Below are 22,026 nucleotides of genomic sequence, written 5' to 3'. Positions count from 1 at the left end.
CGGTATACAACCCAGTATCGCCGGTGTACAGTCCAACATCGCCGGCATATCAACCATGCTCTGTACCTTACCGTCCACAATCGCCGACAGACAGTCCTGCACCTTATACTCCACAGTCGCCGGCATACAACCCGGCAGTTCTGTATGGGTGGGATAGCGCCAGGCCATCACCGCCGGAGTACAAACGCCCCCGCCATACAGTCCAGAGGAACCAGCGAGTGACGGGACAAGATGAACTGCACGCGGAGAAAACAGACTAGATATCATGGAAATGAGCCTATCTATCTATTACGGCCTTACGGGGCACGCGATCGACTATCATGGATGAATTCTCTAATAGTTTCCTGATTAGATGCCTTCATTCAGCAGTTGCATTGCTGCTTGTGTTTTGCAAGTCGTTGGCTCCTTTTATTTTTATTTCTTTGTAATAGCTCTATAAGTTGACTGAATTTTCAATGGGAAATTATTATTTTAAACGGAGAGCAACTACAGCATGACTTGACAAATCCGGTCCCAAGGACGCATCCAGAGCGCCCCTCATATTTCATGCCCAACAACCACATATCTGAAATTCGGACTCTCAAATACCATCATACACGCCAATATCGCATGTATATAACAAATGTTGGTAGCAAAATACATAGTTCTTACATAAAAATTATTAGAAATGCACAACTAAAATATTAACTCTTTGATTTTCATTGTGGGTCCACATATGCTCCACGAGATCACTGCATACCTGCGCGTGGATCTGATGATCTCGAAGATTCTGATGTATCTGTAGAAAGTTCATAAGCTGATTTGCATCTTGATCTTCCGGGATTTGAACTTGTTCTGCAGGTGCTTCAAAATCATTGGTTTGGACTACATCATCACCCTCATACTCGACATCCATATTATGCAAAATAACACAACATGTCATCAGCTGCCACAAAGTTTCTGATTCCCACATCATTGCAACTCCACGAACAATTCCCCAATGAGTTTGAAGCACTCTGAATGCTCTCTCCACATTCTTCCTAGTTGTTTCCTGCATTGTTGCAAAGTGATTTTGCTTGTTGCCTTGTTGTTCGAATATGGTCTTCACAAACGCCGCCCACTGAGAATAGATGCCATTGGCAAAATAGTATCACATGTTGTAGTCATGACCGTTGATAGTGTAATTGCACGACGACAATTCTTTATTACAAAGCCTCCTAAACATGAGAGATCGTTGAAGCACGTTGATGTTGCTATGAGAATCCAGCATTTCAAAGAAAGCATGCAAAATCCACATGTCATGTGATGACATTGCTTTCAGTATGATGGCGGCCTCTTTGGTATGACCTTGATACATTCCCCGTCAGCCTTTGGCCATTTCTTTCATTGCCAAAGCATGCAATCAATTGATCCAAGTATTTTTGGACTCTGGCCTCTCCAATAGCCAACAACTTTTATGTGTCCTGCACATTTGGCTCTCCTTGATGCTCTACTCCAAACACCTGCAACATGACGCGGGTAAATCTGACAGTACTCTTCAGGCATGTGCTCTCCCCCATCCAGACCATCTCACCAACGGTATCAGCAATAGTACCAAGTGCAAGCATCCTCAGATCAGCCGTGCGTTTCTTCTTAGCAGAGAAAAAAAGTTGGCCGCAACAATCCCTTCTGAGCTTCAAGTAGTCATCGTGTGCCTCCACTCCCTCTACAATGCACAAAAACAATGGTTTATGCATACGAAAACAACGAGAAACCATGGATCATCCGAGAAAGTTGGGTCCGGAGCAAACTAATCCTTGTGTAGTAGCCGTGCTTTGGAGACCCTATCCCGATTGATCACTCTTCTTCCTTTGCTTGAGACCTTGAAGTTGAGAATATGCTCCACCTGTCTGTCCATTTCCTCTTGCATGCTCACGAGCATGATCATATCCACTTCGTCGTCTGAATCCAACGTATCGAAGCACTCATCTCCAATCATTTTATCAAGCACCGTCGGTCCATACTCCTCTTTGGGCCCGCATTTAGAATGTTACCATCTGTATTGTATTTATCTTGAAGCACTTGTGCACTTAAAGAGTCTGGGTTATGGATTAGTCACCAACACTGCCTTTGCTAACACGGCAAGATTGAAACTATGAAGGTCCCTAAAACCCGATCCCCAATTCTTCTTCGGTATGCACAGTTTCCACTATGATGGAATCGCATGTGCCATTGACGTACCAAGACCACTTTACCTTGCATTAAGAGTGTTTTTTCCTTCCAACCTTTTAATCTTTGGCATACTCTATCAATGAGGTGTTTGAAAGCAATCGCTCCTATCTGCTCCAACCATTGTTGGGAGACCCAAATATGTGTCTCAGAGGGCTTATGTTAAAATGTTCAAATCTCTATGCACATTTTCCCTCATCATCACATCAGTATTTGGACCAAAGAAAATACTGAAATTAGCATTACTACTAACCAGTTGCCCTAACGATGAAAACTGGCGCCAATTTTTACGGGGAGGAGTGGTATATACAGGATCCGTGAAAAAACCATGTTTCCGGGACTGTTGGAGGATTTTTTTTAACCCTAATTCCCTTTATACAGTAATTGTTTTTTCGGCTTTACTACACATACAGGGTGTTACAGGAATGAGGGGATTGCACGGTGTTGTGGAAGTTTTTAGTTAGCCATTAGTAGAGGCACGGGCCCACCCCCATTAAAATCAGGGGAGTCTGCAAGAGCTTGTGAAAGTCTGTACTAGCATTTTTGTTGTTTTTAATACGTATTTTACATATATAGGGATATAAGGGAACTATTGGAGTTTCTCCTACGTACCCCTACATAAATTTCAGACCGATTGATCTCTGATTCGATACCTTATTATAGGTTTGGCATGGAGCCGCCACAGTCCACCGGCATGGCCGATCTCGCCGCCCGCCTCACCAAGCGCCTCGCGGACGCCAACAGCAACCGCAACCTGGTCTTCTCGCCGCTCTCCATCCATGCCGTCCTCGCGCTCCTGGCCGCCGGCGCCGGCGGGGACACGCTGGAAGAGATCCTCCACGTCCTGGGCGCGCGGTCGCGCCGCGAGCTTGAGGACTCCGTGGCGCGTCTCTTGGACGGCCCCCTCAGAGACAGATCGTCGGAGCCTGACGGCGGCGGGCCGAGCGTGGCGTTCGCGTGCGGCGTGTGGAGCGACCTCACGCTGCCGCTGAAGGCGGCCTTCCGCAACGCCGTCGTCGGCAGGTACAGGGCCGAGGTCAGCTCTGTTGACTTCCGCAACGACCCAGAGCAAGCGGTGCGGCAGATCGACGCGTGGGCCGCGGCGGCCACGATGAACCTCATCCAGTCCGCCGTCCCCCCGGGAGCCGTAGACGAGGACACCAGGGTCGTGCTGGCAAACGCCATCTACTTCAGGGGCAAGTGGGACGTGCCGTTCTACGAGAGCTCGACCAAGAACAGGCCCTTCTACTGGCTCGACGGCACCGCCGTCGACGTCCCCTTCATGTCGAACCACGACCGTCACCTTATCGCCGAGCACGACGGGTTCAAGGTGCTCCAGCTGCGCTACAAATGCAGTTCACTGTACCCTCGGACCCACGGCATGTCTATGTGCATCTTCCTCCCGGACGCGCGCGACGGCCTGGCGAGCCTGCTGGACAAGATCACGTCCTCATCCCCGGCAGGATTCCTGCGCGAGCACCTGCCGACGAGCACAGTCAGGGTCGGCAAATTCGGGGTGCCCAAGTTCAAGCTCTCCTTCAAGAGCAGCCTCACCGGCGTCCTCATCGACCTGGGGCTCCTGCTACCCTTCACCCGAGAAGCCGACCTCTCCGAGATGCTGGAGGACGGCCAGCCGATGATGGTGCCAGATGTGTTCCAGAAGGCCGTCATCGAGGTGAACGAGGAAGGAACCAAAGCCGCCGCCATGACGTTCTGCCCAACCAGTCCGTCATACTCGCCGGACCTGTCACGGCGAGTTGATTTCGTGGCCGACCACCCGTTCGCCTACTTCATAGTCGAGGAGGGGTCGCACGCGGTCCTCTTCGCGGGGCACGTCGTCGACCCTAGCAACGGCGCCGGGGCGGTGATCCCGTCCCCCGCCCCGTTTGAGGAGTGCAGCACAACAAAAAGAGAAGCCGACGATGAGGCGATGAACAAGTATCCGGCTTATGGTCTGTCGCCAGTATACAACCCAACATCGCCGGTATACAGCCCATATTCGCCGGTATACAGTCCAACGTCGCCGGTATATCAACCGTCCTCTGTACCTTGTTACAGTCCACAATCGCCGGCATACTACAACCCGGCAGTTCTGTTTGGGTGGGACAGCGCCAGTCCAGCAGCATATCGGCCATCGTCGCCGGAGTACAAAAAGCCTCCGCCATACAGTACAGAGGAACCAGCGACGGGACAAGATGAACTGCGCGAGGAGAAAACAGAGTAGATATTACGGGAATGAGCCTATATATATATATAGGGTATGTCTAGGTTTACATATGAAGAATATTTGTATGCATAGATTTTGTGCATTGCCACCTGTCTTTTGCAAGTCGTTAGCTGCATTGGCTCTCTTTGTTTTTATTTCTTCATAATAGCTATATATGTAAGTTGACTGAATTTTCAATCTGGATAAGCTAATTTTGTGGGAGGACGGTTGAAGGAGTAAGAAAGACGGAGGAAGAAGTAACAATATGATCATTGGATCTTAATCTAATGACCCAGAAAACCCATTTACCCAAAATTAATTTTGAGGCAACTTATGTACAGCCTAAATTTTGAGGCGACTTATGTACAGCAGATGCCAGACTGAATGTTATTCGTAACATTTGTATTATGCTAAAGAAGAATTGCGGTTTCAGCCATAATCTTTCATATTTCTTATTTATTTGTCTTTGCATTGCGACAAGGGCAATACATATTTCATGGTTCAATAACATACCTTTAGAACCCTCTTGCACATTAGGTGACATTATCGACTTTTTTTGCAGTTGAATTACCCTTTTTGTTATCTTATTCTTCCTCCACCCACAATCTTCGTCTCTCACGTCAAAGCTTGCTAACTCTGTAAAAACAATCAACATGAAAGTATCCGAGCCTGTCCATAGTGATCATGGGCATAGCTACAACTGTCCACCAAGGGTTGCTACGACTCTGCCCGATGATGCTATGACGCTACACGACACACGCCGGAGATGCTATGACGGGAAGATGAGACCCGCTGATGGCGAAGCTGCAACCTTTCTTCCAGCAAAGTTGCAAGCGTAGTTGCGATGGGAAAGCTACAACCAGTTGATAGCGGAGCGGCGACCTTTGTTCGATGAAGTTGTAACTGTTGTCTGGCCTGCCATGCGGTGGCGTGTGCGGTACCCACATGCGGGGTTGCTTTTCTCCCTTTTCTCTGCCCGAGATCGAGTGTTCATGAGAAGAGGAACAACCTACCCATGAGAGAGGGAGAGATTTGACTTGTGCGAGGGACAAGATCCAAATATAATTGTTGTCATTGGTCCAATTGGACGGTGTGGACGTGGACCGATCTGGCGCTTGGGTCCATCAGATCGGCCGGTGCTTAATGCTGCCCATGTCGTGATGGTTGTGAGAAGTTTTCTTTTTTTGCAAGTGTTATTAGCATGTGTAGAAATTAAATGGAAAATGATTCAAATCACCTGACCGATAACAAAGTCTGGGTCCGCCGGCTCCATGGTCATCCGATCGATTTTAATCAGATGGCTCGGGAGCTACATATCACCTAAACTAGTTTTCGCAACTAAGTCGTTGTTGGAATCCCCCCACCGCAACAAGTGATGTGTTGCGGGATCTGGATCTAGATCCTCTCGTGCTCTCGCAAGCTCCCCGTCAAGCCGATGTCTCCATGCGCTGCTCCGACCGTCGCCACCGCTGCTCGCCGCCGGCAGCATGCGAACGAGGTCGCCGACAAACATGGCGATGAGGTTGCCTCTCCCCGTCTCCCTGTGTCCGCTCGCGACTAGTGGCCATGGCCACTCGAGCATGCACGCCAGAGCTCTGCTCCGGCCGCCATTGCTGATGTCACTCCGGCCCCATGTTGCATCACCTCCACCATCACACCATCATCCCATACGCAACATCCCTCCCCCCCCCCCTTCCCCAACAAGGCCGAGCTTCTGCTCGAGGCCATGTCGCCATGACCGCAAGCAACGTAACACGATAACTTTTTGCAACAAGACATCTGTTGCAAGAAAATATTTGCAACAAGAGATTATTTCAAAAAGAAAACTCACTTCTGTTGCAAAAGTGACAACGACGCTTGACCCGGAGATAGCGTCAGATCGAACGGCTCCTACACCGGTGGATCCCTCAGCCGACGCGTAGCGCGTCAAAATTAAATCTGAGTTAATTGACTTAATTAATTCAGTTTTGCTAACATAAGTATTGCACATCTAAGTCCTATGTCATTAGTCTTACATTAAGATTCGTGTGAATATTTTCTTTTTCTTTTTTCTCTTCCTCTTTATGTTTAATTCATTCACTTAGATGTGCAATAACTCTCTAATTCAGTTTCAGGAAAATTTACGGATGAGTAACCACGAATTACCAACTCATGGGGTCCGATGCCACATCAGACTGGAATTACCAACTCGGACTCATAATAACCCTCCGAACAGAGGTTCCAACGGACTTACGTACCCCCTCCATAAATATCAGACCGGTGTGCATCGTCAAAGCGATTGATCTCTGCTCGATAGGTTGCCATGGAGGCGCAGCAGTCCGCCGGCATGGCCGACCTTGCCGCTCGCCTCACCAGGCGCAGCAGTCCGCGTCCTGGGCGCGCGGTCCCGCAGCGAGCTAGAGGACTCCGTGGCGCACCTCCTGGACGGACCCCTCAGGGACAGGTCGTCGGAGCCTGACGGCGGCGGGCCGAGCGTGGCGTTCGCGTGCGGCGTGTGGAGCGACCTCACGCTGCCGCTGAAGGCGGCCTTCCGCGACGCCGTCGTCGGCAGGTACAATGCCGAGGCCAGGTCCGTCGACTTCCGCAACGACCCAGAGCAAGCGGTGCAGCAGATCGACGCGTGGGCCGCAGCGGCCACGGGGAACCTCATCCAGTCCGCCGTCCCTCCGGGAGCCGTGCATGGTACCCTCGTAGTCAGAACCACGGCATGTCCATGTGCATCTTCCTCCCGGACGCGCGCGACGGCCTGGCGAGCCTGCTGGACAAGATCACGTCGGCGTCCCCGGCAGGATTCCTGCGCGAGCACCTGCCGAAGAGGACGGTCTCGGTCGGCGAGTTCTGGGTGCCCAAGTTTGAGCTCTCCTTCCAGAGCAACCTCACCGGCGTCTTCAACGACCTGGGGCTCCGGCTGCCCTTCACCCAGGATGCGGACCTCTCCGAGATGCTGCAAGAGCAGGACGGCTCCGGCTCCGGCTTGCCGTTCCTCGTGCAGGACGTCTTCCAGAAGGCCGTCATCCAGGTGAACGAGGAAGGAACCAAAGCCGCCGCCGTCACCATGTCATGTTTCTGGAATCCGTCAGCAGCCCCTCCTATCTTGCAACGACAGGTGGATTTCGTGGCCGATCACCCGTTCGCCTACTTGATAGTGGAGGAGGCGTCGCACGCCGTGCTCTTCGCGGGGCACGTCGTCGACCCCGGCAACGGCGCCGCGGCGGCGATCCCGTCCCCCGCCCCGTTCCAGGAGCGCGCCACCACCAAAAGAGAACCTGAAAACGAGGCGATGAACGAGCATACGGGTTATGCTCCCGTGTATTATGTTCCCAAACCCGTGTCGCCGGTATGCGATCCAGTATCGCCGGTATACAGCCCAACGTCGCCGGTATACCACCCATATTGGCCGGCATACAGTCCATGTTCGCCGGTGTACAGTCCAGTACCGCCGGAATTTCAACCGGTACTTACTCCAGAATCGCCGACATACAGATACAGCCCTGTAGCTTACAGTCCGCAATCGCCGGCGTACAAGCATCACCGCCAGAGTGCAAGAACCTCTCCCCATGCAGTCCAGAGGAAGCCGCGACGGGGGAAGAGGAAGTGCCCTCGGAGAAAACAGAGCAAGTAGATATTATGGAAATTAGCCTACGCACACGATCAACTATGAGGGGTGGATTCTCCAATAGTTTCTTGATTAGATGCTTTATAATTTACCAGCTGCACTGCACGCTTGGGCTACTTGTCTGATCTCAAACAAGGGTTTCAACTATGCGCCGGTCACCGCCAAAGCCATTAGAAAAGCTTTCCGGCAGGCAATGCCGAGAGAGCAGACATCGATCTTCCTCCTGTGCCAGCTCGGCCGATCTTTAAGCGACCTGCCTGACCATAGTTTCTTACCATCTTTGATCAGCTCGGTGCCTCTGCTATATAAGCTCCCCCAGCTCAGGGAGTTAGAAAATTACCACATCGGTCGTGTATAACCCAAATATTGCAGTAGTGCAAATCCAGGATAGTATGGACATTTTGCTAGAACCCCACAGAATGATCACTTAGACTTCGCTGCCGTATCATGATCCAAGTCCCCTGGCACTGCAATACAATGCAATGTACAATAGTACACAGATTGAAACCAACCTCTGCATCAGCTTACCAGAAAGGAAAGCCAGATCTTATAACTTAGCTTCGTCCCGAATCCGACAGGTCCATGCACATAAAATTAGGCGGGGGATATACATGGGCCTGGTGAAGCACTCGCAACAACGAAACTCCCCTCCGACAAATCTAATTTTCAAAAGTTATGTAACAAGAAAAAGAGCGAGAGAAAGGAAGAAATGGCTGCCACTCGGCTCCTATGGTGTGCACAGGTTCTTCAGGTCTTCCTCCTTGGCGTACGAGTTCGGGATGAGCCTCGCGGCGTAGGGGTACAGGTCCTTGTACGAATTCCTGATGGTGCCTTCTGCCACTCCGGTGGCCAAGGAGATATCTGCAAAGTGCAAGCATCCGAGTGTTAAATGTTACCTCGGCGACAGTGACAGGCACAAGGAGAAAGTAAATGACGGGAAGGGTCAGCGTTCAAACCTTTAAGCGGCTTTTTGTCCTCTGAAAGCTGGGTTATCATATAAATGACAGCAGCCGCTATTGAAATAGGACTCCTCCTGCACGGCAGATTGGAATGAAGTGTAAACATATCTTTCTAGGTCAACAAGTGTGCACTAGGAAATTGACATGCAAAAGCAGGTTCATGTCTAAAGAGTCAAATACTATGACTATTAATATTAGTTACATACATCGCATCTACCAAAGCATGCTACAAAGGGTACACATTAGCCACATTTGTAATTAACTTAAGACTAGTTATATTATTTATTCTAATAGTCTATGACTCCTTACGTCACCCTGCATGGAACCACCTCAAGCATGAATCTACTCCCTCCGTTCCTAAATATAAGTCTTTTAAGAGATTCCACTATAGACAACATAAGGAGCAAAATGGGTGAACCTATACTCTAAAAGGCATCTATATACATCCAAATGTAGTCTATAGTGAAATCTCTAAAAAGACTTATATTTAGGACCAGAGGGAATAGATGCCAGTGATTGAGACTTCCAAGGTCAAAAGTAGACCTGGGACTAATGTTGAGGTTAACTAGAAAAACTTTCATGTCTCATTTAAATCAAGGTGGGAACATGATAGGATCATAGGACCAGTCAATCTCCTGTGTACAAGGTGGAAAAAGGCCTAACCTTATATCAAGCTCCTCTGAGCGCTGAACTGCCTCCTGAGCTGCTTTAACAGCAGTATTGTTCATCCCAAGAGTTGAACAGAAACGCCTCTGCAGATTTCCAAGCTTATAAGTAATCAACTTCCGATTGCAAGTTTATATATGCTAATATAAGTAGCAACAAACCAGGAAATCTCCAGCATGGATGGTTCCCATCTCCATAGATTGGCCCATTTCAACTTCCAGTTGTTTCACTATGAACTCTTTTGCTCGACCAATCTCTTTCTTTGTTGCTCCATTGGCAACTGAGCAAATTTCTGCAAAAAGCAAATACAACAAAGAATGGCATCATATCATGCATTCTGACGGGTTCTAATGTCTACAAAACTAGAAATTTGCTGGAACATCATGTACCTTTTACAGTCCTAGGACGATCTTCTTGTCTACAAGCAATATACAGACAAGCAGCTAATATAGCATCTTGATTTCTTCCCCTGATAGACTTGAGATCTTCCACCTTCTTATAGATTTCATTGGCCCGGTCCTTCAGGAAGGCAACACAAAAATAATAAAATATACTCAGTATACAGTTGCAACAAACCAGTACGATGTTACTGTATAGGGAAAATCTTGAAAATAACCCCAAGGAAGCAGCAATGAACCTTGACAATGAGTACATGGACAAGTGTTGTGCAACACACCATGTATTCAGCATACTGCTAAAGTGCTAATTTTTCTTACAATAAAACAGACCTTGCTACACTACGAAACATGGACCGCTGCTCTTTTAGCATATATGTTTAGGATAAATATAAGTTTGTAAATTGCTCTAGAAATAATCTGATAAACTATGTTTAGGACAAATAAAAGTTTGTAAATTGCTCTAGAAACAATCTGATAAACTTTAAACATTCATTCAATGCGAGCATAAAGACCTGAGCTTTCAGTATTTTCAGGACAACCCTGGGTGTCTGAATTGATGACATACCAAGCTAGATGCATTTAATTCATTCATCAGTTCTCGCATGCAAGTATAACTGTAGTAATAAGTATTTTCGGTTTCCAGCTGTCAACATAATAATGGACAAAAAGACATCAGATTTCTTACCTTAATAGTAGCCACAAGACCCAACCTGCACAAGAGATGTGAATGTATGGTCAAAATCCAAATGTTAGAAACAAAAAGACCCACATAAACTACTTATGTGGTGACAACTTCCCATTTCAGATATACTGGTAGAAGAGGAAACTATCACAATCGCAAATGCCTTGTCAAGAAAAGGATCCTCGGCAGTTCATCAATCAATGATTCAAGTTTGCCATGTTGTAGACACCAGCTTGCTGTTGCTACTTGCTTAGGCACCTATGTGGCTAATATTATGCATGCTTCAAGAAACCAGGTGTTAAATGGTAACACCATCATTCGAGAGCGCGACGAGCCTGACATGTCTGTACCAAACCTATTATACTCACAAAAAGAAATATCTACTAGTAGGATTTTACAAGTATGTAATGAGATCCATTGTATCAACCCAAAATTCTAGATATTTCTTGAGTAGAACCTCCCTCTTCCAGATCCATGTGAAAGGCACGCACCACCTACCCATAAGATCGGTACCCATACTTACTACAGGGTAAAGCACAAGCCCTAACAAACCCCCTCCACGGCGCAATCACACGTTCCGAATCTACAAACAAAACCGACTGAGGCGAGCCAGCAGAGATAAATCTATCACTCGTGGATTCCTAAATCCGGCCATCAATCAAATCAAATCAAATCAGGACGGGGGCCGGGGCACGGGCGAGCGATGGATTGATCCCGCTGCTAACCAGTAGTACTAGTACCGAAGTCTGAGGCAAATCGAGGCGCAATTGGATCGGATCGACCACACATATAAGACGGCATGGGAATGGGGGCAGAGGAGGAAGGGGACCTGTCGGCCATGTTTGCGATGGTGCGGAAGGCGAGGATGAGGGAGCGGTCGGGGTTGGAGCCGCGGTTCTGCCAGCGGCCGAGGGAGGAGGAGAGGAAGTCGCCGTGGGCGCCGTTGGGCTTGGCGATGACGGTGGAGAGGCCGCCGTCGGTGAGGAGCGGGTTGGAGGGCCCGCCGACGCGGACGGGGTCGTTGTCGTTGGACTCGTTGGCGAAGGTGCGCCACTCGGAGGTCTCGTCGACGGAGTGCGCCTCGAGGACGAGGCCGCACTCGGTGCACACCGTGTCCCCCGCCGAGTGGTCGAAGGCCACCTCCGTGTGCTTCTTGCAGTCCGGGCAGAACGTGTCGCTCATCTTCACCGCCCCCCCTCCCGTCCGCCGCGGCCTCCGACGGCGCCTCCCTCCTCGCCGGCGGTGGAAGGCGTGCGCTGCGGCGCGGTGGCGATTTGGGGGGAGGGGAGGGGAGGGGAGGGGGGGTGGGGTGGGGGGGAGGATGGTTCGATCGGTCTGTCGGGTGGGCGGCGGGGCTCTTATTGGGCCGGGGGAGGGGAGGGCGTGCGGTGCCGTGGCGCCGTGGATGGGAATGGAAAATGGATCCATCTGCTGCTGCTACTGCTACGTGTTGTAGCTGCTGCTGGTTCGACCCACTCCGGCTTCAGTTTCGGTTTGGGTTTCGGCTTGGCTTGGGTTTTGGTTGGGGTTGGATTTCTCTTGAATTTTTCTGCAGAGCACGACAGCGAAGTATTTTTGGACTACTACTATAATAAAACATCTTCTTTTGAGAAGAATATGAAGATTTTGCTTTAGGTGGAAAACTGTGGGCTGGGCCCCACCTGTCGGCTAGATATTATGAGATATTTGTTGCGCTTTGCACGCACTCGTCATTTGGGAAATGGGGAGCTAGCACATGCGTGTCATTGGAGATACTTACGCCTTCATAGACACATACTCTTATGCACTCGCCCCTATGAATGCATGCACTCACATCTCAACCCTATGGGCACTTTTGAAAGACTAAGCGGCACATCGTCTTGAGATTGACAAAGTCGTCATATACGCCTTCATAGTCGAATGGAACATTTCTCCCGCTAAATGCACTCTGAAATGTGCTAGTTTTTTGTTAAATACTCTTAGAATGTTATATTTCTTTCAAACATGGATCCATGGCTCTCACATGACGTCGACGGTTTCAGTTACTGCTTGCTATTTCTAAATATGGATCCGCGGGCCCACGTGTCACCGAGGTCACATGCAGTCGGTGCTTTCTGAAACCGGCGTAACTTTCCTGACAGTCGATCAAATTTCTGCACCACCTGCGGCGCTTGGCCGGTTGAGTCAACAGAGACCCGAGGATTTTGCTTGCACACACACGGGGCCGGTGTGAGACGCAGGCCACAAGGCGTGATGCAACGGCCCGCGCATCACTTGACCAGGCTATGATACTTACTATATGGTCTTTCTTCCTCTCATCATAATTTCCACAGGTTCCAAGAAACGAGGGATTTTCCAGAATAGAGGCGACAAACAAGCATACGGAAGCTAAAATTAACTCTCAAGTTAGGTCATACACATACGCTGCTGTTACCAGTCTCTCTCTCACACACACACACACACACCGACAAACCTATGTCTGCTGCTGCAATTTTCTCTCACTAATACTTGTAAGCTGTAACTGAAAATATCCTCCTCTGGTGGGTGACCCGACGAGTCGTTTCTCCCGTCGCAGACATCCTCCTACACCACCCCGGAGGGTAGCCGTAGCACCAGCTGCCCGCCGACCAGGCTGCACCGCCACAAACGCCCACCGTATTAAGCAATGTGCTTCAGGGTCAGATTCTGACATATGTGCATAGTGGATAGATGGTGAACTTACCTCTTCACATAGTAGTAGCAGAAATCCGCGAGGATGAAGGTCTGCACGATTTCTGACAGGAGAACCATGGATGGCCACAGCCCGTAGCCCAGCGCAGTCAACAGACGCCCACGGGTGTCCAGAACCTACACAATTCACACAAGCGTCAATGAGGGTTCTGTTTTCGGAAACTCGCCGACAAGAAAACTTGCAAATGCACATGTATAGCCGTAAATAGAATTTTTCCTGGCATGTTATTAACCATACAAATTGCACTTCTTGCAAGGTGAACAAGAATGATGGAACATGTCCGGTGAATAATGATGCCCCCCAAAATACACACATTGAGGAAACTAAGACATAATAACTCATACCACGTGACGCATGTGGTAAGCAATCTAAACAAGTCAAAATAAAACACATAATAACTCATCACAGACAACGGTGTAAAGACGCAGTTGACAGCAACAAAAATGAAATGAACACAGAATGCCACCATGCAAATCACACTTACGAGATGAGCAACAAACATGACTCATATGTACTGCATAAAATAGGCTCGGGGAATCTTTTCAGAAGACAAACCTGGAGAACCCAGTGGGCACAGCTAAGAAACCTCGCAACCCCCAGCGCAAACACATAGTGAGCTGTGAACGGTTCCACAATCTGCACAAGATGGTTTGTCAGCAAACTTCACCTCGAGTAAGGAATTGCATTTTTATAGTTTACCTTGGTATTTTGCATCAAACGCAGTTGCGGCAGCACTGAGACAGCTTCCAGGTAAACACAGAACGCCCAGCTAAACCGGTTTGCGATGTTGTGAGACGTTGAAGGATGAACAACTAGTGCCAACACAGCACAAGGTATCACCTACAAATAACGTAAAATAAATTGGAAAAAAATTAAGTCCGCATGTATTACAAGTTAAGAGGAAGAGATTTGCAACTGAATAAGCAAAACAATCTGGTAGTTGTTTCAGCGCTTTAAGTTAGTTATACATGGTTTTCTTAACACTTCTACTCCTACTACCCATTAACCAATAAGATTTTACCACCACAAGTCATCCAGGGTGAGAGCCCATTAATTATCTTAAAACATTTTACCAGAAGATATGCAGATAGATCGGGCAAGATTATCACACTATGTTAAAGATGAAGGTGCCTGTATAGCACTATGATTTTCTAACTGAGCGCAAAGCTTACAGATAAGAAAGGCAGCAGACCCAGTAAAACAAAAAAAAGGAGTGATGCAGAGCACAAGTTGGAATAGTTCTATCTTTCATGCAAGGAAGCCACGGAAAGAATATAAATAGCAATTTGAATATGCAGAGAAGTAAGCAACTAATTAGCTGAGCATTGGTAAGTCAATTTTTAGCTTATTTATCAAGCTGCAACAAAAGTGTGAACATCACAGCCCCAGCTTATGAAAACCCAAATTTACAAATTAGGTAAAGGAGTTTGTGTATTCTTACCACATAGTACAATGCAAAGTTGTCCTTGTCCACCATATAAGTTGACCTAAGTTTGAACCGAATCATGTAAATAACAAAAAGTGTAGCCACAAGTGTAGCAGTATCCAACACTGTATGGATGTCATATTCCATGACAAAGCTGCAGTATAGTCTAACAGCTAGAAACAATGCAGTTAAATCCTGAGTCTTAAGGGATAGTCCTGCAAGATTTAAGAGAGAGAAGTCATCAGATACTTAGTAAAACAGAGAGCGCAAGTAACACCACAAAGAAACACATAAATCATAAGAGTGATTATAAATGCTAGCAGGTTTATACTTTATAATATTACCTATCTCACGTGTTTACATGTTTGAAAAGAGAAACTTTTCTGAGTAAAGCAAATACCGTACTCACAAAAATGTAATATATGGTCACAAACCATGTAGACAAAGCACAATAAAACATACACATGGCTGAAGAAAATTACGGAAATTTTGACAGCAAAACTATTTCTATGTTGGGATCAGAAACTAAAATTTTGATGATTCCAAGCTGGCTTATCACAATCATACCAACCATCAAATGTAAATTTATTCATCCACGTGCCAAAAAAGTATGCACATATTATTTGCCAGTTGAGGATTGAAGATATCACTGAAAATTTGTACATTAACAAGGATATGGTTGTTACAAATCAACTTCCTTTTCTACAGATTTAAGTCCAGATGGACCCAAAATGCACTCAGAAGTCAGCACATTACCTACCAACCACACATATAGAACTAAAGAAAATGTGTACGATGCAAATTAAAATTGTAGACTAGTACATTGATATTGCCACATATGATAATTCTAGGAAAAAAGGATAAAGCAGTTGGCTTTGCATACCAACACCAAATCGACCGTAAACATACGGACCTTGAAACAAATCTACATAGTTTCATTGTAAGATCATGCAAACACAATTTCAATACCAAGGCCTCTAAGCAGAAGAGGCTAGAAAAATCAAAAGCTGTAAAACAACATAATCGGATAAAAGGAGACATTTTCTCCATCTTGCATCGGCATTGAATCATTGAGCATATTCCCTCTAATTCCGTGCATAGCCAAGCCAAATCATAGTATCATATACACCTTAATCAAATGCATCCTCGCAGCCATGATTGTTATCACAACTTTCCAACTTTCTAATAGTATACCAGATCAGTGATTAGCTTCTTCTTATACACCAAAATTCGAAACCAACAGGGTGCCTACGCATCACTCCAGCTCAGTGAAGAAATCAAATCTTAGGAAATTGCCACTACCAAACGCGAAATTCAGGCAAGGAAATACTAGATCGAAATAAAATTCCAATCTGGGTGGCTGCCACCACCTAGATTTCACCAGGACAAACCACCAATCCGCCGATTTCCTTTTTCCTCTTACGAACTGCGCCGGAGAAACGTTTCCGAATCGCGCGGCCAGTCAGAAGGCCCCTAAAAAAATCACGAGCGGCGTCCACGGATCGATGCGCGGCCGTGAACGGGAGCGGCAGGGGAGGGGCGGGGGCACTAACCGGCGCAGGTCCTCTCCTTGGTGAGCTTGTAGATGAGCACGGCGATGCCGAGCGCGTGCACGGCCTCGGCGGCGACGAAAAGGTTGTCGTGGTCGTGGACGATGAAGCGGATGAAGACGAGCGCGGCCATGCCGGTGACCACGGCGAGGAAGGCCTTGACCTTGGGCGGCTGCCGGCGCACCCACGCCATCACCACGCCGAGCGGCCGCTTCGACGCCCTCATCGTCGCCCGTCGCCCGTCGCCGCCTCCGATCGGAGAACACGGGATTTATTTCCTTTTTCTTTTCGTTTATTTTTCCACCCTGCCTTCGCTGCGGCGGCGTTCGTACGCGTGAGTTATTTTTGGAGGCTACGGGGGGGAGGAGGAGAGGGGGATAGATCGGGCGCAGTTATGGCAGGACTTCGTAATTTCAGCGTTCCGGACGGTATAGGGGGAGGAAATTAATGGGAGGCGTGAGACATTGATGATTTTGGCCCTCTGGTTTAATAATTCCTCCTTTTATGTCACGATTGTTTGGAAGAAAAAAATTGATAAGAACGCAGGCTTTATTGATGACTTAAGGGCATCTCAACAACGACGGCCCGCAAATTTTCTTCCGCATCCATCCGCCGATAAAGGAGGGGTCAGTCCGTGGACATGGATGCGGGAGGCGGCCATTCAACATTGTCCGCATACATTTGAACAACAATTCAAACTAATTGGACGAAATTCGTTCAAACACGACTGGATTTCATCACATTTCGGATATATTTCAACTAAATGTGGTGCTCGTCCGGCTCTGAAGGTATAATTAATTAACCTAATCTATGATCGCCGGTGCCCGTTCCCCGTGTCCGGCCATGAGCCCTAAGAACTGAAACTTCGCCTTCTTCAGTTCTGCCTCGGCGCTCTTCAGCTCCGCCTCTGGAGCCACGGGAAGTGAAGTTGTCCGTCTCCATGTCGCCGCCAAGCGGCAAATCGGCTGACGATGTTCAGCCCACCAAGCTTGGCTTCCACACAAGGGGAGGAGCTGTGGCCTTCTTGGGACTCGAGCGACGGTGACTGTTGGGGATATTACTACTAGACGTAAACTGGCCAGGAGTAGCCGGATTAACTTTATGAAGATTAGAAGCCCATGAAGACGTAAGAATGATGGCGCTTTATGAAGGCCCAAGGCCCAAAGACGAGTTAAAGCTTGTAGATGCAAACCGACCTTATTATGTAACTTGCATTATAAGGTAGGAAGTATAGAGACCGAACCGGACACGTTTATGATCCGGCTTCGGGACTCTGTAAACCGGTGGACGTCAACCTATGTATATAAAGGGACGACCCGGCAGCGGTTTAGGGACAACACACAACAACTCAAGAGCCAGTCAAAGCGGATTCGCTCCCTGGTCATCGAAACCCTAGCAATACCAATCACAACTAGACGTAGGCTTTTACCTTCATCGAAGGGGCCGAACTAGTATAAACTCTCCGTGTCCCCTTGTCCGGTTTAACCCCTTTAAGCTAACCCGTTGCGATGGCTTCACGACTAAGTCCTTTCACAAGGACATCTACCGTGACAAACCCACGACAGTTGGCGCCCACCGTGGGGCTATCGCATGATGATTTCGAGTTCTTGAAGGACAGCTTTGATGGACTCAAGGGATACGTTGTGGGCCGGATGACGAAGATTCGTCGCGGCAAGCTCTACATCGACAACGCGGGATGGGGCCCCGAGTCCGATTCAATCGAATACGGGTACCGGGTCCCCTTTGGTGGGATTCACGTCTTCATCGGCAAGATTGGCGAACCGGGCCCTGAGCCGGACACCTGCACCGACATCATCGAGACAGCTCAGCGTGCAAACCCTTCCCCGGTTCAGCACATGGCAAAGCATGTTTTCGTAGGTGTCATCCACGGAGCTGAATATGAGGACGGACCGGCATCCAATGGAGAAACCGTTGTATGCTCCGACAACGAGTCTTCTGGAGAAACCGAATCGCTCTATCAGTTGCAGGATGGTCGGATTAGTGGAGGTTCCGAGGGCAACAGTATTCCGGACTCCCCTGATCTGCCAAACGGGCCGCTATCCTCATGGCCGGTACACAATCAGCGCCCCACTCATCAACCGCCGCAGCAATGCTCTCCGGTTCAGCAACAACCACGCTGGTAGGGGCAGGGAGCTTTGCGCCACCTCTGGCTCAAGTTCTGTCTGACTTGTTCGACGCTTTGGCAACATTGATGGCCGCGAAGGTGGACGCAGCAGCCCGGGATCAGCACAATGCGGAGATCGCAAAGGTGAAAGATCAGATAATTCAGGCTAAAGCGGACCTAGCGGCAGAGAACGCTGGGATGGCTACAGAACGGGCCGAGTTGGAAGCTCAGGCCTACCGGCTTAGGCTGGATTAGAATGCTTCAGAAGAAGTCATGAGAAGAAGATACTGATCGCATCTCCCGCCGAGTTATGAGCCAAGAAATCTCTTCAACACGCCAGGAGCAGGAACTAGTATCCAGCCAATATTAAACCGGACGGAGGCGCCGGGAACAGGAGCGCCGGTTCAGTCGTGCACGATAGACCCGCCTCGTCAGAACAACATTGTGCCATAGTATATTCCAACACCCTCCGGGCATTACTCCAACCCGTTGGACAACATTGTGGCCGCCGCTTCACGGTTGGCAGCCCTCCCAACCGACGGCGAATCACCAGTTGTGATTGAGGCACGACGGGCCAGAGATCTCCTTCAAACAGCTCCAAACCAGCAGCAGGCATATTCGCACAGTCGTGAGAGGATTCATTCCACCCCCCGTCCAAGCCGGAGCTACAACAGGCGTGTTGAGAATGAACCGATCGTGTCAAGCAGTGCACGTCACCGTAACTCGCAGCGAGGGCACAACCCGGCAGGGGGAGGTGCTAATGCGCAAGATGTGGTGGATCATGGTCGCGCAAGTCGAGAGGCCGAGTTAGCAGCTCTGCACGGAGCCCGTCAACCTACTCCGGTTCACCCTACCACTTCAGTAGAGCCAGGTGTGGTATTCAGTTCCTTAGGGCTGCCGTGTCTCACCCCCGCTTTGCGTAATGTGCGATTGCCCAAGGATTTCAAAGGACCTCGTAAGGTACCCAATTACACCGCCGATCTGCAACCAGAGGCATGGGTTGAAAGCTACGAGATGGCAATGGAGATGTTAGATGTCGATGAAGCAGTATGTGCTAAATACTTCACCATGATGTTGGAAGGAACAACTCGTACTTGGTTGAAGAGCTTACCAACTAACTCTATCAGATCATGGGCTGAATTGAAGCACCGGTTTATCCAGAACTTCAAAGATACTTGTAAGCAGCCTAGGTCAATTGTGGATCTGGCCGCTTCTGCATTCATTGGATCGTATCAATGCAGATACCGCAGTGCTAACGTTGGAGGGCAATTGCCATTTTCTGCCGCTCAAACAGAAGTTAGGAAGACTCAAACGTCACTGCAATGATATGTCAACACTTATGGCCGTTTTGGTTAAGTATGCCGACTCAGATAATACCAAAGACCCTGACTCAAAGGAGGACAAACTGGGGAAAGGAAAAAAAGAATGGCAACACCAAGGGTCAGCAGCATAATCCGGCAGGCCATGGGAATAATGGTAAGCGCAAAGCCGACAATAGTTTGGACTTTGTGGCTAACACCAATGCTCAGGAGAATGGTCAGCACCGTAAGAGCAAGCAGCCGCAGAGGGGCGGAGGTCCAGGCTCCAATTTGGAGCGCCTGTTAAATCACCCATGTCCAAAGCATGGATCAAAGGAGAAGCCAGCATCGCATCTTTGGAAGGATTGTTATATTATACGAGATTTCAAGAATTCCAATGCGTTTCAGTATGATAATGGCCCGCCCGGCGGTCCAGGAGGTGGTTTCTGTTGGAAATATGCCCTAGAGGCAATAATAAAAGTGTTATTATTATATTTCTTTGTTCATGATAATAGTCTTTTATTCATGCTATAACTGTATTATCCAGAAATCGTAATACACATGTGAATACATAGACCACAATATGTCCCTAGTGAGCCTCTAGTTGACTAGCTCGTTGTGATCAACAGATAGTCATGGTTTCCTGGCTATGGACATTGGATGTCGTTGATAACGGGATCACATGATTAGGAGAATGATGTGATGGACAAGACCCAATCTAAGCATAGCACAAGATCGTGTAGTTCGTTTGCTAGAGCTTTTTCAATGTCAAGTATCTCTTCCTTAGACCATGAGATCGTGTAACTCCCGGATACCGTAAGAGTGCTTTGGGTGTACCAAATGTCACAACATAACTGGGTGACTATAAAGGTGCACTACAGGTATCTCCGAAAGTGTCTGTTGGGTTGACACGGATCGAGACTGGGATTTGTCACTCCGTATGACGGAGAGGTATCTCTGGGCCCACTCGGTAATGCATCATCATAATGAGCTCAAGGTGACCAAGTGTTTGGTCACGGGATCATGCATTACGGTACGAGTAAAGTGACTTGCCGGTAACGAGACTGAACGAGGTATTGGGATACCGACGATCGAGTCTCAGGCATGTAACATACCGATTGACAAAGGGAATTGCATACGGGGTTTGATCGAATCCTCGACATCGTGGTTCATCCAATGACAACATCGAGGAGCATGTGGGAGCCAACATGGGTATCCAGATCCCGCTGTTGGTTATTGACCTGAGGTCTGTTGGAAATATGCCCTAGAGGCAATAATAAAAGTATTATTATATTTCATTGTTCATGATAATTGTCTTTTATTCATGCTATAACTGTATTATCCGGAAATCGTAATACACGTGTGAATACTTAGACCACACTATGTCCCTGGTAAGCCTCTAGTTGACCAGCTCGTTGTGATCAACAAATAGTCATGGTTTCCTGACTATGGACATTGGATGTCGTTGATAACGGGATCACATCATTAGGAGAGTGATGTGATGGACAAGACCCAATCCTAAGCATAGCATAAAAGATCGTGTAGTTCGTTTTGCTAGAGCTTTGCAAGTGTCAAGTATCTCTTCCTTCGACCATGAGATCGTGTAACTCCCGGATACCGTAAGAGTGCCTTGGGTGTATCAAACGTCACAACGTAACTGGGTGACTATAAAGGTGCATTACAGGTATCTCCGAAAGTAGCTGTTGGGTTGACTCGGATCGAGACTGGGATTTGTCACTCCGTATGACGGAGAGGTATCTCTGGGCCCACTCGGTAATGCATCATCATATTGAGCTCAATGTGACCAAGGTGTTGGACACGGGATCATGCATTACGGTACGAGTAAAGTGACTTGCCGGTAACGAGACTGAACAAGGTATTGGGATACCGACGATCGAGTCTCGGGCAAGTAACGTACCGATTGACAAAGGGAATTGCATACAGGGTTTGATCGAATCCTCGACATAGTGGTTCATCCGATGACAACATCGAGGAGCATGTGGGAGCCATCATGGGTATCCAGATCCCGCTGATGGTTATTGACTGAGAGCGTCTCGGTCATGTCTGCATGTCTCCCGAACCCGTAGGGTCTACACACTTAAGGTTCGGTGACGCTAGGGTTATGAAGATATGGATATGCAGAAACCCGAATGTTGTTCGGAGTCCCGGATGAGATCCCGGACGTCACGAGGAGTTCCGGAAT

At 48.3% G+C, this 22,026-nt stretch overlaps 4 protein-coding genes across 4 annotated transcripts; 2 read left to right on the top strand and 2 right to left on the bottom strand.

Moving 5' to 3' along the window:
• Positions 1 to 2,816: 2,816 nt before the first annotated feature.
• LOC123104567 (putative serpin-Z8) lies at positions 2,817 to 4,450 on the top strand. Its single transcript, XM_044526442.1, has one exon. The coding sequence runs from the start codon at positions 2,858 to 2,860 to the stop codon at positions 4,409 to 4,411; it is 1,554 nt and encodes a 517-aa protein (XP_044382377.1). The 5' UTR covers positions 2,817 to 2,857; the 3' UTR covers positions 4,412 to 4,450.
• Positions 4,451 to 5,904: 1,454 nt separating this feature from the next.
• On the top strand, positions 5,905 to 8,015 carry LOC123101498 (putative serpin-Z8). The gene is made up of 5 exons (XM_044522925.1): positions 5,905 to 6,011; positions 6,690 to 7,068; positions 7,104 to 7,353; positions 7,386 to 7,412; positions 7,540 to 8,015. The coding sequence occupies exons 1-5, from the start codon at positions 5,905 to 5,907 to the stop codon at positions 8,013 to 8,015; spliced, it is 1,239 nt and encodes a 412-aa protein (XP_044378860.1).
• A 495-nt stretch (positions 8,016 to 8,510) lies between these two features.
• Positions 8,511 to 12,037, bottom strand: LOC123104566 (transcription initiation factor IIB). Its single transcript, XM_044526441.1, has 7 exons — positions 11,544 to 12,037; positions 10,718 to 10,742; positions 10,024 to 10,153; positions 9,796 to 9,926; positions 9,632 to 9,720; positions 8,966 to 9,042; positions 8,511 to 8,870 (listed from the first exon to the last, which is right to left on the bottom strand). The coding sequence occupies exons 1-7, from the start codon at positions 11,894 to 11,896 to the stop codon at positions 8,737 to 8,739; spliced, it is 939 nt and encodes a 312-aa protein (XP_044382376.1). The 5' UTR covers positions 11,897 to 12,037; the 3' UTR covers positions 8,511 to 8,736.
• A 1,036-nt stretch (positions 12,038 to 13,073) lies between these two features.
• Positions 13,074 to 16,777, bottom strand: LOC123104565 (ER lumen protein-retaining receptor erd-2.2). Its single transcript, XM_044526440.1, has 6 exons — positions 16,404 to 16,777; positions 14,866 to 15,065; positions 14,124 to 14,264; positions 13,980 to 14,060; positions 13,416 to 13,540; positions 13,074 to 13,325 (listed from the first exon to the last, which is right to left on the bottom strand). Exons 1-6 carry the CDS (start codon positions 16,624 to 16,626, stop codon positions 13,277 to 13,279), a joined length of 819 nt encoding a protein of 272 aa, XP_044382375.1. The 5' UTR covers positions 16,627 to 16,777; the 3' UTR covers positions 13,074 to 13,276.
• Between the last annotated feature and the right edge of the window lie 5,249 nt (positions 16,778 to 22,026).

The sequence above is a fragment of the Triticum aestivum genome, chromosome 5A (assembly GCF_018294505.1).
Source record: "Triticum aestivum cultivar Chinese Spring chromosome 5A, IWGSC CS RefSeq v2.1, whole genome shotgun sequence".
In the NCBI taxonomy this organism is placed as follows: Eukaryota; Viridiplantae; Streptophyta; class Magnoliopsida; order Poales; family Poaceae; genus Triticum; species Triticum aestivum.
The sequence above is the reverse complement of the archived record's forward strand: the minus strand, read 5'-3'. Positions and strand labels throughout refer to the sequence as shown.

What these genes read in the sequence shown, in the direction of transcription:
- LOC123104567 (XM_044526442.1), top strand. Translation starts at nt 2,858, where the DNA reads ATGGAGCCGCCACAGTCCACCGGCATGGCCGATCTCGCCGCCCGCCTC.
- LOC123104566 (XM_044526441.1), bottom strand. Translation starts at nt 11,896, where the DNA reads ATGAGCGACACGTTCTGCCCGGACTGCAAGAAGCACACGGAGGTGGCC. An exon ending in TCCATGCTGGAGATTTCCTG is followed by an intron (nt 9,721 to 9,795) that starts GTTTGTTGCTAC and finishes GGAAATCTGCAG; the next exon opens with AGGCGTTTCTGTTCAACTCT. An exon ending in TCAGAGGAGCTTGATATAAG is followed by an intron (nt 9,043 to 9,631) that starts GTTAGGCCTTTT and finishes TCTGCCGTGCAG; the next exon opens with GAGGAGTCCTATTTCAATAG.
- LOC123101498 (XM_044522925.1), top strand. Translation starts at nt 5,905, where the DNA reads ATGGCGATGAGGTTGCCTCTCCCCGTCTCCCTGTGTCCGCTCGCGACT. An exon ending in CTCCGGCCGCCATTGCTGAT is followed by an intron (nt 6,012 to 6,689) that starts GTCACTCCGGCC and finishes TCTGCTCGATAG; the next exon opens with GTTGCCATGGAGGCGCAGCA. An exon ending in GATGCTGCAAGAGCAGGACG is followed by an intron (nt 7,354 to 7,385) that starts GCTCCGGCTCCG and finishes TTCCTCGTGCAG; the next exon opens with GACGTCTTCCAGAAGGCCGT.
- LOC123104565 (XM_044526440.1), bottom strand. Translation starts at nt 16,626, where the DNA reads ATGAGGGCGTCGAAGCGGCCGCTCGGCGTGGTGATGGCGTGGGTGCGC. An exon ending in CAAGGAGAGGACCTGCGCCG is followed by an intron (nt 15,066 to 16,403) that starts GTTAGTGCCCCC and finishes TAAATCTTGCAG; the next exon opens with GACTATCCCTTAAGACTCAG. An exon ending in ACTTTGCATTGTACTATGTG is followed by an intron (nt 14,265 to 14,865) that starts GTAAGAATACAC and finishes CGTTATTTGTAG; the next exon opens with GTGATACCTTGTGCTGTGTT.